Source organism: Uloborus diversus, chromosome 2, assembly GCF_026930045.1.
Source record: "Uloborus diversus isolate 005 chromosome 2, Udiv.v.3.1, whole genome shotgun sequence".
Classification (NCBI taxonomy): Eukaryota; Metazoa; Arthropoda; class Arachnida; order Araneae; family Uloboridae; genus Uloborus; species Uloborus diversus.
The window spans coordinates 156,814,161-156,827,362 of NC_072732.1; the positions used below are offsets into that span (position 1 = coordinate 156,814,161).

A 13,202-nucleotide genomic window follows, 5' to 3' on the forward strand; every position below is an offset into this window, starting at 1 on the left:
CCCCCTATTCTTTTTTTTTTCATTGATAAAATTTGTGAATGAAATAAGAAAGTGTGGAACGGTGTAGCATTTTCTGGAATAGTTGAGAGATCTCTTTCGGTGTGTATAAAAAGCCGTTATGCATGATAAAAAGTTTAGTTTCGATTGAGAATTTGTACTGAGAGTGTATTAGCTCTGTTTATTGCGAGGCTTTTCGCTGTTTTGTTTTTCGTATTTGGAAGTAAATAATCGTTGAGTTTACGGTGTTGTGTGATATTTGCTTAATTGCTGATGATTAATTTAGCAGTTGTTGATGATCTTTCCTGTACATAGCATAAATAAATTTCCTGTGTTTCCCTCAAGAACTGTGTCCTCCTTTCAAGAAAGTTGGAAGTTGCACCGGATCCGTTACAATATTATATGTGTTTCATTTCCTATACATGATTAACTTCAAAGTATCTGGAACAGTATTTTGTAAAATGACAAAAAAAAATAAGAAATTATAAGTTTTTTGTGCGTTGTGTAAATCAAAGTTGCGTATTTTTCACTTGGGACTAAGATCAACCTTTATTCATTCCTAAATGCAGTGAGACCTGAAATGCCACCACCTCAAAGTCGCTGCTACCAGGAAGTGGATTCTCACTTGGGATACTTCAATCCTCAGTCTGCAGGACCTCGGATAATGAGATGCGAATTCATCATCAAGAAAGCAGATCCTTCCGTCTGCCACGTCTGGCTACAGATTTCCTCTTCCAGCAGGTTTGACCCGGTACCATGCATGCAGAACTTCATTCAACTGCCCAGTGGGGATCGAATGTGTGCTTCCATCACTGAGCGAAGTATGTCGTTGCAAGCATTTAAAAATTTTTAAAAATTGTCCTTGGATTTTCACAAATATTGGAGACAAAATGAAACTAAGCACAGTTAAAAATTACAGATTTTAAAAACACGAAAAATTAAATTTATGCTTTATGCATCAGATGTATAAATGCAAGGGATCCGGGAATTTTTCGAGAAGTGGGAATAGATCCGGTAACTTTGTATAGAAACTTTTTTTATAATATTGTCGCATCAGAGGGACAGTTAGACATCTAATCCCAGGAATAACCAGTAAGGTATCCTACTGTTGCTCCGCTTTGAAGCGACAATGTGTAATAAAGTGTTGTGCAGATACACATACTTTTTTTAAAGTTCATCTACTAATTATGCATTTATTGTTGGTCAATTCAATCGTTTAACATAGCTCCAGTTGATTTTTTTACAAAATGATTTTGAATGGGTTTTGTTTTCAAAAGTACGTTCAAATTTTATAGTTTCTATTACTTTGACGGATCATTGGCTGCATGTTATGGAATTTTAAAACATTGCTAGTGATGATTTTGTCCATGGCCATTACATCTAGGGCTCGACCGATGGCATTTTTTGGCCGATGGGCCGATGCCGATTGTTGGCCGATTGTTCAAAGACAGCCGATGGCCGATGGCCGATTGTTTTCCTCCAAATGGCCGATTGCCGATGGCCGATGCCGTCGGCCGATTGCAAAAAAAAAATCAAACAGAAATAAATGGATAAGTTATCAGGGATTTAAAGGATCGCTGATTCATTTCATTTTACTTTCTTTCTACGAATAAGGAATCGTATAATCACAAAAAAAAAAAAAAAAATCAGATTTCGACCTAAACTTCTATTTTACGATCACCCAGTTTAAAGTTCACAAGTTTTTCCGGCACATTTGTACATGCATATGTATTTAAGAACATATAGATATATCCATTTTGAACGCCTCCTCAGTTAATTATCGCAAATTCTCTTGTGATGTCTTCATGCGCGTAAACTTGCGTCACTCAAAAACGTTATGAAATAGTAAGTTGAAAACACATACTTACGTAGTATGATCTGAAAGTTCAGGACAAATTGTATACAACCTTACCCTGAGTAGTTCACATTACCGAAGCACATCTATCTACAAAATAGTCACCTTGGACGACTATGCACTTCTGCCAACGTTCGTATAGCTTTTCGAAGCACTCCTGGAAGACATTTTACGCAACCTCCTGTAAGGCCTCTTGCGTTGCTGCTTTTAACTTCATCGTGGGGAAGAAGGCGACTTTCATGTTGAGGATGCACGGTTCGATTGGTCAATACTCTGATATGACAAACAAATAACACAACGTTTCGTCCGACTTAGCTCCGTGTGACTTCTACCTGTTCCCAGCAAAAAAACACTTGCAAGGACGCCGTTTTCTTCCGTCAGGAGAAGAGAAAGCTGCACCACAGAAGGTAGCAAAAAATGGCTTCCAGGAGTGTTTCCAAAAGTTATATGAACACTGGACGAAGTACATAGTCCCTCAAGGTGATCTTTTGAAGTTGGATGTGCTTCGGTAATGTGAACTATTCTGGTTAAGGTTCTATACAGCTTGTCCCCGAACTTTTGGATCGTACTACGTACAATATGTATAGGGTGTAGTTATGCTTCTCCTTTTTTGACTGCTGTATGATGAAAGAGCAAGAACAACAGCTAAAAAAAAAGAAAGAAAAAAAAGGAAGAAAAACAAAAAGACTGTTTAATAACCAATTGATTTGTTTTTTTTTTTTTCATTTTTCTTTTCTTTTAATTGAACATATAACTAAGATTTCAGTAATATTGTAGTAATGTATGGATTTAGGTACACTAAAATTAGTTTAAAAACAATTAATTATGTTGTTTAATCATTAAAAAAAAAGAATAAAACTATGAAACCGTCAACAAATTACGCAATTAAAGTGAAAAGATTGCACGTAGACATTTTTTAGTCATCAAATTAACCAAAAAAGGTAACAGGTAAATTACAATATTAAATCATAATAGGAATATTTTTGTACCTATTTAAAATTTATGAAAAGAAAAGTTTGCATTTTTCATAAAAGCTATTACAGTGACATACATTTTGCTGAAAAAAGAAATAGTCATGAAAAGAGCGAGGTTCTTAAAACGCAGCTATAATAAACAAACTCAATATTTACACCAAGTTAATAACTAAATAAATATACTACTTGATCTGATGTTTGCACACATAATATTGAACAATTTGATTGCTTAATCTTTTATGAAGCTTTACAAACAAGTTCAAATTCAATTTTTAAATTTAAGAATAACTTTCTGAAATTTAAAAAATTCCATAATAGAAAATCCTTGAAATGTTTCTATAAAAACGAAAATAACTTATTCATTGATTTTATATAAATACAAAAAAATATTTACTTACAACAGAAAAAACATCGATCACTATTAATGATGCAAAAAAGATGGCGCATTACGAAATATAGGTGAAACGAGTATGACAAAATGACATTTCTTGACCAAAATAAATAATCGCTATAAATATTTAAGAAATGCTCGAAACGACGAGGGAGGTTAAAGGGGGAGGAGTCACCCACTGATTTTGGAGTAACTCACACTTCGGCCCCAACTTCGGCCTCATTTTTTTAGTACAGAACCGCTACCACCAACGCCTCGGAAGAGTTTCTGAATCTACTTCAGCACTTCTGAAGAAAAAATTCAAAAGACCCTTTGATTTTCGAATTATGTCACCATTCAAAACGTCTTTAATCAATTTCTTACATTAATGCTCTAGATTATTTCTAAACAATAAATTAAGTTTGAAAAAAAATCTCTAATTTTATGAATGGTGTTACTTTAAAGAGCTCAGAAGTATTAGTTAGTACTAGAGTTTAATTTCAGAAATTGAGGGAGTGGGAGGAGGGGCACGCAAGTGTTCTCGGAAATTCAAAAAATAGTCGTGAAAAATAGAGTTTAAAATAATCATAAACATGGAGCAGAAAAAAACTTTCAAAACTTGCACCGGAGTTTGTTTTGACGTGCAGTGGCGGATTTAAAACATAGCAAATGTTGCAATTGCACGGGAGGCCCCATAATTATAGGGGCACCGTAAGAGTTACAAAAATGCTTATGATAAATGTTTTACAACTTCCGTGATAGAGAAATAGGGCCCCAAAACGTATTTCGACGGGCCCCAAACTTGTAACTTTGCTGAAGCGATACAGAAAAGACTGCATTACTGTGATTCATATTACAAGTATTGAAAAATTAAAAATTTACCGTCGGTTCAACAGGAATCTACCAAAATGGCACAAAAACCGGTTTCACCATCTCATATTTGTTTCCATAATCTCCAATTCGGCAATATATCACCAAATGATTGTCAGTCTGAGAGGCTAGATTAGTTTTGCATTGAAATAAGTAATTAATAGCTATAAAAAGTACGTAAACCGGCTTTGCAGAACACCCGATCGAAAACAAAAAAGGAAGTGCACAACTGGAACGTACGCGCACCCCACATGCGAAAACTTTACCTTCTACAGCTTACCATCTTAGAGTTATGACTTATGAGAGATATATACGTACATCCAGCTGCAAGAAACAACGCAATAATTAACTTGTTTGGTAATCTGAATGCAGTATTAAAAACTCTTTCAGGGGTGACTAAAATAGAAATTCATACTGAAATTTAAGTAAACAATTTTATATCAAAACAATAACTCTCTTTACTTTGTATTAAAAAGTAAAACAGCAAAGGTCCTTTTTTTTTTTTCAAAAACATCGGCCAATTCCATCGGCTTTTCGATGTATTTTAAGGCCGATGGGCCGATGTTTCCCGCAAGTTAGCATCGGCCGCCGATGCCGATGCCGATGGCTAAATTGTTGAACCATCGGCGCCGATGCATCGGCCAGGCCAATGCATCGGTCGAGTCCTAATTACATCTACAAAAAAAAAAAAAAAAAAAAATGTCCAGAATTCAAACTTATAAAGATTTGATTTAATTACCCTCCTCCTTCCCTAAAAATGTTTAGTAGTATTCCCAGTTTATGTATGTCACGTGAGGTAGTGGGAAGCAAAGGGATGCAAGTGCCAAAATTTAAAATTTGGAGATAATCATCACAAATACTACAAGATAACCTTTCCTCTGTCTTGGGGCGAGAGAAATTGTACTTGTAGCCTTGATAAGTGCTGCAATACACCATGATTTAGAAAAAAAATTCAATAAAAGGGGACCTAGGGGAAAGAAAAAGTAAACAAAAATTTTAACTTTCCATGTTTTGGAAGTTTATTATAATCCCCCTTTAAAAACGAGCTGATGTGTGCATTGCATGACTTCCTTTTACTCCAATTTAATGTATCCAAATGTCATTTCTCATTTTTGGCAGTTTTAATGTGATTTAATAGTTTACTCTCTAAATATCACCAACAGTGGCCAAATTAAAACCAGATTTAAAAAAAAAATAAAAAAGCTAAAAAATCGCCAAATTTGTAGCCAAGTTGGCGACAAAACTTGGCGTCCAAAAGACTGGTGATATATCGCCAAGGGTCCGCCAAATTATAACACCGCTTGTGTTTACCTCGAAATTAACAATGATTTCCCCCCAAAAAGGGGCAAAAGACCCCTTTAGAAACACCCGAATGCAACCAAAAGGGGAGGTGCACAACTAGACCCCAGTAGGAGTCTAAGTACCAAATTTCAACTTTCTAGGACATTCCGTTCTTGAGTTATGCGAATTACATACACACATACGCACATACGGACGTCACGAGAAAACTCGTCGTAATTAACTCGGGGATTGTCAAAATGGATATTTCGGGTGTCTGTACGTTCCTAGGCATATATCCACGTGTGGTCGGGTTGAAAAATAAACTTAACATTCATTCGGGGGTGAGCAAAATGAAATTAAGGCCGATTTTTTTAGTGAAAATTTTTTCGCGAATATAATACTTCCTTTTTTGTAAAAGGAAGTAAAAAAGCGACAACTCCTGGGTTCAAAATGGGTATTCCCCCACCTTTGCAGCTGTAATAAAATGATGTCTGTGCAGGAACTCGCATCTTTCAAAATTAAAGAGGTATCTGATTTACCAGCTGTATTTTGTACCCCCCCCCCTCAAGCCACATAACTGTCACACCTGTTTCACATGAGCCGTAAGGTAAAAATTCTTTTAAAATAATGTGCATTGTAAAATATTGTTCCCTGATAACGTTACTGAATTCTTGCTTATCTAAAAATAGTTTAGAGCAAGTGACTTACAAGTTTTTAAATTTTCCATGTTTTAATTGACATTTTTAATATTTCTGCACTATTTTGTGACCAGAAAATGCAGCCATGCTTAGTTAAACTTGTAGGGAATATCACTCTCAGACTGTTTGCAGAGGCATGTTAAGTATCAACCTTTTAGATCAGTGGCAAAGCAATTATTCCAAAAAAAAAAAAAAAAATTATATACAGTCAATTCACCATAACTCGAATCTAAAGGAACCGACAGAAAACTTCCACTAATTAAAAGTTTGATTTACCGTTAGTTTCGGTTTTTGATATTAAAAACCATAGAATATTTTAATTCGTAGCTGATATAACAGACAAAATTACAGAACTTAAAACTTTTTAAGCCCAATATGCAGTTTAACCAAACATGTTGAAAGAAAAAAAAATCAAACAGCATGGTTTTGATTTCGATACTGCTGGAACCACTTGAATAGAGCTGATTCTGCTTCAGGAAATGTGCACATGTTCATTCATTTCAAATTCGGATTCATGGATTCTACCGCTTTAGAAGTTTCTCTTTTTCTTTTAATATCACTGACAGAATACTTAACTTGGGTTAGCCTTTGAATAAAGGTACAATAAGTTGACAACTTGATAGATTAGAAGCAAATTAATAGTACAGCACAACAAAAGAAAACAAGCTAACTCATTTCCGCATGTGTAACTCCTTTATCGCACATTGTCTCAACAGGTGCTTTTCTTGCTTTAGAGGTCTATTGTGCAAGAATTGCAAGTGAAGGTGAATTTATTTTTCTCTCATAGTCACTTGTTTGTTTGTTTTTTTTTTTTTTCGTTCTTTCAAAATACATTTCAAGTCATCTTTGAAAAAACTTCGAGATAAAGGAAGTTAACTTCGAGATATTGAGAATAATTAGCATGGAATTAAAGACAAAGAGGTCGGAACTTGATAAAAACTTCGAGTTATAGTAATATTCGAGTTATTGGTCTTCGGATTATTGCAATTTGACTGTATGTCTACATTTTGAACTTTTGTTGGGAAGATATGCAAGAACGTTTCTATAATCAGTGTTTGATGGTGTTTAATGAGTGGCATGTGCCTTATTCTGCCCCGGAAGCCAGTCATTAATCTCAAAAAAAAAAAAAAAAAAAATGGACGTTCAAAAATGAGTATGAAAGAAATATTTTGAAATAAATTTTTTCAATATTTCTGATGAAATAATTTACTTGAACATCATGATAACAATTTTCTTTTTCTTTTTCAGGAGAAATTGACTTCCCAAGAGACTCACATACCTTAACTTTGATTTACTACAATCTAGACAATCCACAATTCAACTTAATAGTCAGTCAAATACAGAACACATGCAAAGTTCCGGTAACTGTTTCATATCCAGTGATGAATTTGAAATGGAGAAATTCATGACTGAACTTTGAGATGACACTCTTCCGAACATAAAAATAAAACTTTTCCTAAAAGAAACTTTTGTTTTCAGGGTTAAACTGGCCACATTTTCCCCCCACCGTCTTGTAAAATGTGTTTCAGTTTCGGAATGAAGGCAAATATTACGGTGGAATAGGGCCCCCTCTTTAAAGGGTTCTCGTGGTAAGGAGAAGTTAAAACTACAAATATAGATTACTTTGTAAGATGTGTAATAATGTAATCATTTTTATTACTATGACTATCGATACATCAAATAGAGAAGAAAACCATTTGAGTCTTCCTTAAAATTCTAATAAAGTGTAATTTCCACCACTTGAAAATTTTTACCACACATGGGAATCAAGTTCAATGCTCTAGTAGCTCAACTTTTTCCCAAAAGGAAAAAAAAAATAAACCAATTAATTTAAATTGCATCATGTACAGAGATCAAGGACAGATAAATGGGGAGAGTCATGGAACCCATGACCCCCCTAAATTGTTGACACTATTGTCCATCCTTAGTGTGTACAAACACTTTTTGAATAAAATGTTAAACGATTGCAGTAATGTTTTCAATTCATTAATTATTTTTAGAAGTAAATATTTGAAATATTACTTCTTTTCATTTTCTTATGAAATTAATTTGTAATGTCTATGCTCTATTGGGTGCATTGTTACAGGTAGATTTTTTATTGACACACAAGCAGTTTTAAAAACTTTTCGAACGCAAAATTCGAACCCAAAATTGTAAGTCTGTTTGTAGCGGGGGGGGGGGGGGGGGGGCTCTTTAAAATGACCTCCCTTCCCTCCAAGTCTGTATCCATCCCTGACTGAGATCTGACAAAAATTGTAAATCTTAGGAGCCAGGAAGAACATTCAGGCACCAAATTATATTTCAGAGTTTATAGGAGTTTTCAATGTAACGAAAGGCATCAGAACATTTCTTGTTCAAAAAGAACTCAAAGTCACCAAAGTACTTTTGTTAGCCGACCAAGCAACCAATCTTTTCTTGTAAAGAAAACTTTATTGTAAATAAAGGTACCAATTCTTAACAGATTCAAATAATTATGATGCCTGTAATTTTTGAAAGGAAAACAGGAATAAAACTTCACTGGTTCCATAGACCAATGGATGTTTACGTGATCCGAGATCAATGGATCACTCTTAATTTCGAACTGTGGGTCTTTTTTCACAAAGATTTCAGTTAGGATTCTGTGAACATAAAAGATATACAAACATTCCCAAAGCAAAGAAAAAATAAAATTCATTCATTTTGCTCTTTAATTTTTTTTTAATATGTTAAAAAAATGCTTTACATTTAATGTTTCTATAGGTAATAAAAAATAATTCACAGTGCAAGCATTTCCTCAACTGTCTATTATCTCAGCTCTACTAATGTTAGAATTAAATTTATTTATTCTTTAACTAATTAAACTAGAAATATATTTTTCCAGTGTTTTTTTTATGATTAAATTTCTTTTGATATTAAAACGGAAAGAAAAACTTGTTTTGTTCGCAACCTTCATCATCATACCGACTTCAAAAACAGCACAAGTTTTGAGATGATTCAATTAATTTCTAGTAATTTCAGTTTAGAATTTTACAGCATAGTGCAATTACAAAGACTTCCAATCAAAAAATAAATAATGCATAAATTTGTTTTAATGCATGTTTGGCAGTGGTATTAAAGATTGGAAATTTTGAACAAAAAGTGGATATTTTGTGTTTTATTTACATTAAAAAAAGGGCCATTAGATTTTGAAAAAAAAAAAGAAATAGAGTCAAAGTACTCACTCAAATCAAGTACAATACAGGGAACACTAGGGCATAGATGTGTACTGACGTGGGCAGGTAAACAGCAGTATCTGCAGAAATGATTTCCGAGATATTTGAAGAAATGTGTGTTGGATTCAATACAAACAATAGGGAAGTGCTGGAATTAGACGTTTTTTTCTAGCCTTTTTTTTTCAGCGAAAACCAAATAAGCACTATCTTTACAAATAATAAAGCTGAAAGTCTCTCTGTCAGGATCTCTGTGACGCATAGCGCCTAGACCCTTTGGCCGATTTTCATGAAATTGCCTAACTCCAGTCGATTAACCCTAAGCTCCAGTAGGTAGCATCAGGGCGGGATTTGGAAGTATGGAGGCCCCGGGGCAACGAAGGAGTGGAAGCCCCTAATCAGGGTTTGAAAAGATCATCATTTTCGAAAATATCTGATACTTTAATGTGTATCCAAACATTTTGATATATATATATATATATATATATATATATATATATATATATATATATATATATATATATATATATATATGTCCGATATTTTCGATCCATGAAAGTTAGGATAATTTGTATACATTTTATTGTGGGGGGCCCCTTTGTTGTGGAGGCACCGGGGCAGTAGCCCCACATGCCCTCCCTTAAATCCGGCCCTGGGTAGCGTTCATGCTCGTAATTGATCGCTTTTTTGTTTCTTCATTCCCCTGAAATGACACAGTCTTACCAGTAAAACAATTAAGTTACTGGATCCAGTTCAGCCTTGTCACAATAAAGACTTTCCCTGCATGTTAATCATTACCAAAACATATTGTCAAATTATCATGCCGTGGCGCTAGTTTTATTGTTGAAACTCGCGGGTTACTCAATCATTAGTATCATGTATATGAGGATATCAAAAAGGAAACTGAAAAAAATTATTCGTTATTCTTTCTTATTTCAAATTAATCATTACATTTCATAAATTCAACACGAGGGACTTGAAATAACATCCAGAGCTAAGCTAGGAATTAAATGTTCCATTGGATGCAATGGAAAGGGATCAATTGCACAGCCTGGATAGCTCGGTTAGTACAACATAAAAGATTGGAAACCTACAGATGCCTGATTTAATTCCAGGTTCTGGTCGTCTTGCATCTTCTTTTTTCATTCAAATGAAAAAAAGCCATTCCGCGGAAATCGGTCATTTTGTTTTGCACATGACATTTCAAACATTTTGTTAAAAATAGTTTATAACTAAATTTAAAAATTAAAAAAAAATCCTACTGAGTCGCAAAAGTAGAATCAAAGAGGGAAAACTGAAAATCTTTTTAAAAGCCTTATACTATTAAAAATCCATTACAAGTATATTATTTGTTAACAAATAGAAACTGGCAACAGATAACATTTTAAAATCATTGCTTTTTCTTTCCTTGTCGGCCGACAATGAATTCGGTTACCAATTGCTTGAATAAAAGCTTAGCTGTCATTAAAATCTACAAGAGAAAAAATTGAAAATCCTTTTAAAAGCTTTATATTATTACTAGTGCTACCCGCACGGCTTTGCCCGTAATAGAAAAATTGAAATATCTTTTGGTTCGCCTGTATATTTACAAATAATGTATGGTGAATTTTCTCGCCAAATGGCTTGTACCCATGTTACGGTTCCATGTTATGATAATTTCGTATCTCGCCAATTGGCTTGTGCCCATGTTACGGTTTCACGTTATGATAATTTCGTAATTTACACGTCCATCTTATGATAGTTTTGTTCTTAAAATTGGAATAGAAAAAGAACCACATTGAATTTTTGAAAAATCGCTTTGAGGTGCACACCCCCATGCTACAAACTAACTTTGTGCCGAATTTCATGAAAATCGGCAGAACGGTCTAGGCACTATACGCGTCACAGACATCCTGACAGAGAGACTTTCTGCTTTATAATTAGTAAAGAAAAATCTACGTCAGGTATTTTATACCTTCATTAATTAATGTCATTCAAAGATGCAACCTAGCTAAGAACACTCTCGATCAACTCTCCTTTCAAACAAGTTTTTTTTTTTCAAAATCAGTCCATCTGTTTAGGTGCTAGAGTGTCAAAGACAGACACACTGATACGTCAAACTTATAACCCCCTTCTTTTGTGTGTTGGGGGTTGAAAAGGGTAATGAACAAAATTTTGCTGCTTAAGAGATCACAAACTATATGTGACTTCTTGAGCAACAACTTTTGTCATTATCTTTTAAAAATATTTCCTTTTCATGAAGTATATGAACCATCATGGTTGGGATAATATGAAGTGGAATGGCTATATATATAGCTTTTTTTGAATGGTTTAAATTATTTCTCAACAAATGATATATGTTTCCTTTTTGTTTGAATTTTAGCTTTCAAAATCTAAAATTTGTTTCGTCATTGTCCTTTTGATTACATGAAAGATAAATATTCTTGTGGGTGTGACAGAAATCATGAAGAGTGTGGTTTTGTCTAGATTTTTCTATTTTTAAGACATTTTTCGTAGATTAAACATTAAACCTTTTGCTGACAGCAACCCAAGCAAATAGGAACTATCTTTTATTTAAATGCCTGTTTAACGCTTTTACATACATAGCCAAATATTCTGTGCTCGCTATTTATGTTGACAAAAGACAATTAATAATACTCCCACAGATAGACCAAAACGGAAGAAAAAAAATCAAAGTGAATGAAAGTATTAGTTTTAAAAATTAGTAAAATTAATTTAAAAATTAGTTAAATAGGTCAAAACAAGGATCTCACACTGTTATTACTCAAGCGCCACACTGTGGGTTGTAGAGATGAGTTGATCAAACAAACCAACATTTCAGTTCCGCTAGTTTCCACTTCCCCCTGCCTATACTCACATTTATTATTATTATTATTATTTTAATTAAGTGCTCAGTTGCAATTTTTATGATTCCTTGGGATGTAGCCTACAAGTCGTAGCTTTGAGATCACTGGTCTAGAGGTCAAAAATCTTATGTTATTGGAACAAGAAATTAAGTTTTCAATTGATATTCTACGAGAAAGTAACTTCAACTTTATTTATCACACAAGTTATTATGTTTCGAGCGAAAATCTAACCACTAAGTCTACTTTTACGTGGGATGGCCTGGTTGAATATTAAAAACTTTTGTAAAATATTTATGAGTTCTACATGACAAATACATTCCTGAGAACATGAAATATTTCATACACAAAGATACATGAACAATCAAGTCATTCTTTCAATAACCAGGGGTCTGTCCAGGATTTTTCACAGGGTCCGTTTTTTGTGAAAAATCAAATAATTTTGTGAAAAATCAAAAAATTTCGCAAAAATTTTTTTTTTTTTTTTTGTTAAAACGAAATTTAAGAATTTAGAGATGGCACAAACTGCATAAATTAAACTTAAAAATGAGTGTTTTCCTCTTCTACGTCGAGAAAATCATTCTGGATTTTTTTTCCTGATATTTGGCGGGGGGGGGGGAGGCATCGCTCTTTCAAGTATCAATATTTATCTAGCATTCTACATTATATTAAATTATACTAGATATATTTCTGTACAGTACTTAAAATAATTGTAACAAATATATAAATAAATAAAATAAAAATCAGAATAGGGTTCAGCATTCAACTTTTTGACCCAAGACACTCTTAAAAAGCACAGAATTTCGTTTAAAACTTAAAAATTCCGTGATTTTAACAAAAATAAAAAGATATTTCAATTGTTTACCTCTTAACAAAGCGTAATAATCATCAAAAATTCGAAAAATCGGATTCCCATAGCGGATGCAAAGAGATCGCAATTCTCAAAGTGAAGGCATCAAAAGTATAAAAACGGCTTGTAAAAGAAATATTTTTGATAAAATTATTTTAAAATTGCATTTTAGAGTCCTATGAAAAACATATCATTAATATCTGTGGACACTGCTGACCCAAAAAATAAAATAAAATAAACCATCTATTCAGCATTTTAATTTTTGACTCATAACAA

At 33.5% G+C, this 13,202-nt stretch overlaps 1 protein-coding gene across 1 annotated transcript; it reads left to right on the top strand.

Moving 5' to 3' along the window:
- Positions 1–566: 566 nt before the first annotated feature.
- Positions 567–8,182, top strand: LOC129217444 (uncharacterized; the record flags this gene model as incomplete). The annotated part of the gene is given in 2 exon segments (XM_054851744.1): positions 567–818; positions 7,294–8,182. Coding segments are annotated over 2 exon segments (413 nt in total), but the record flags the coding sequence as incomplete, so codon positions are not given.
- Positions 8,183–13,202: the final 5,020 nt, after the last annotated feature.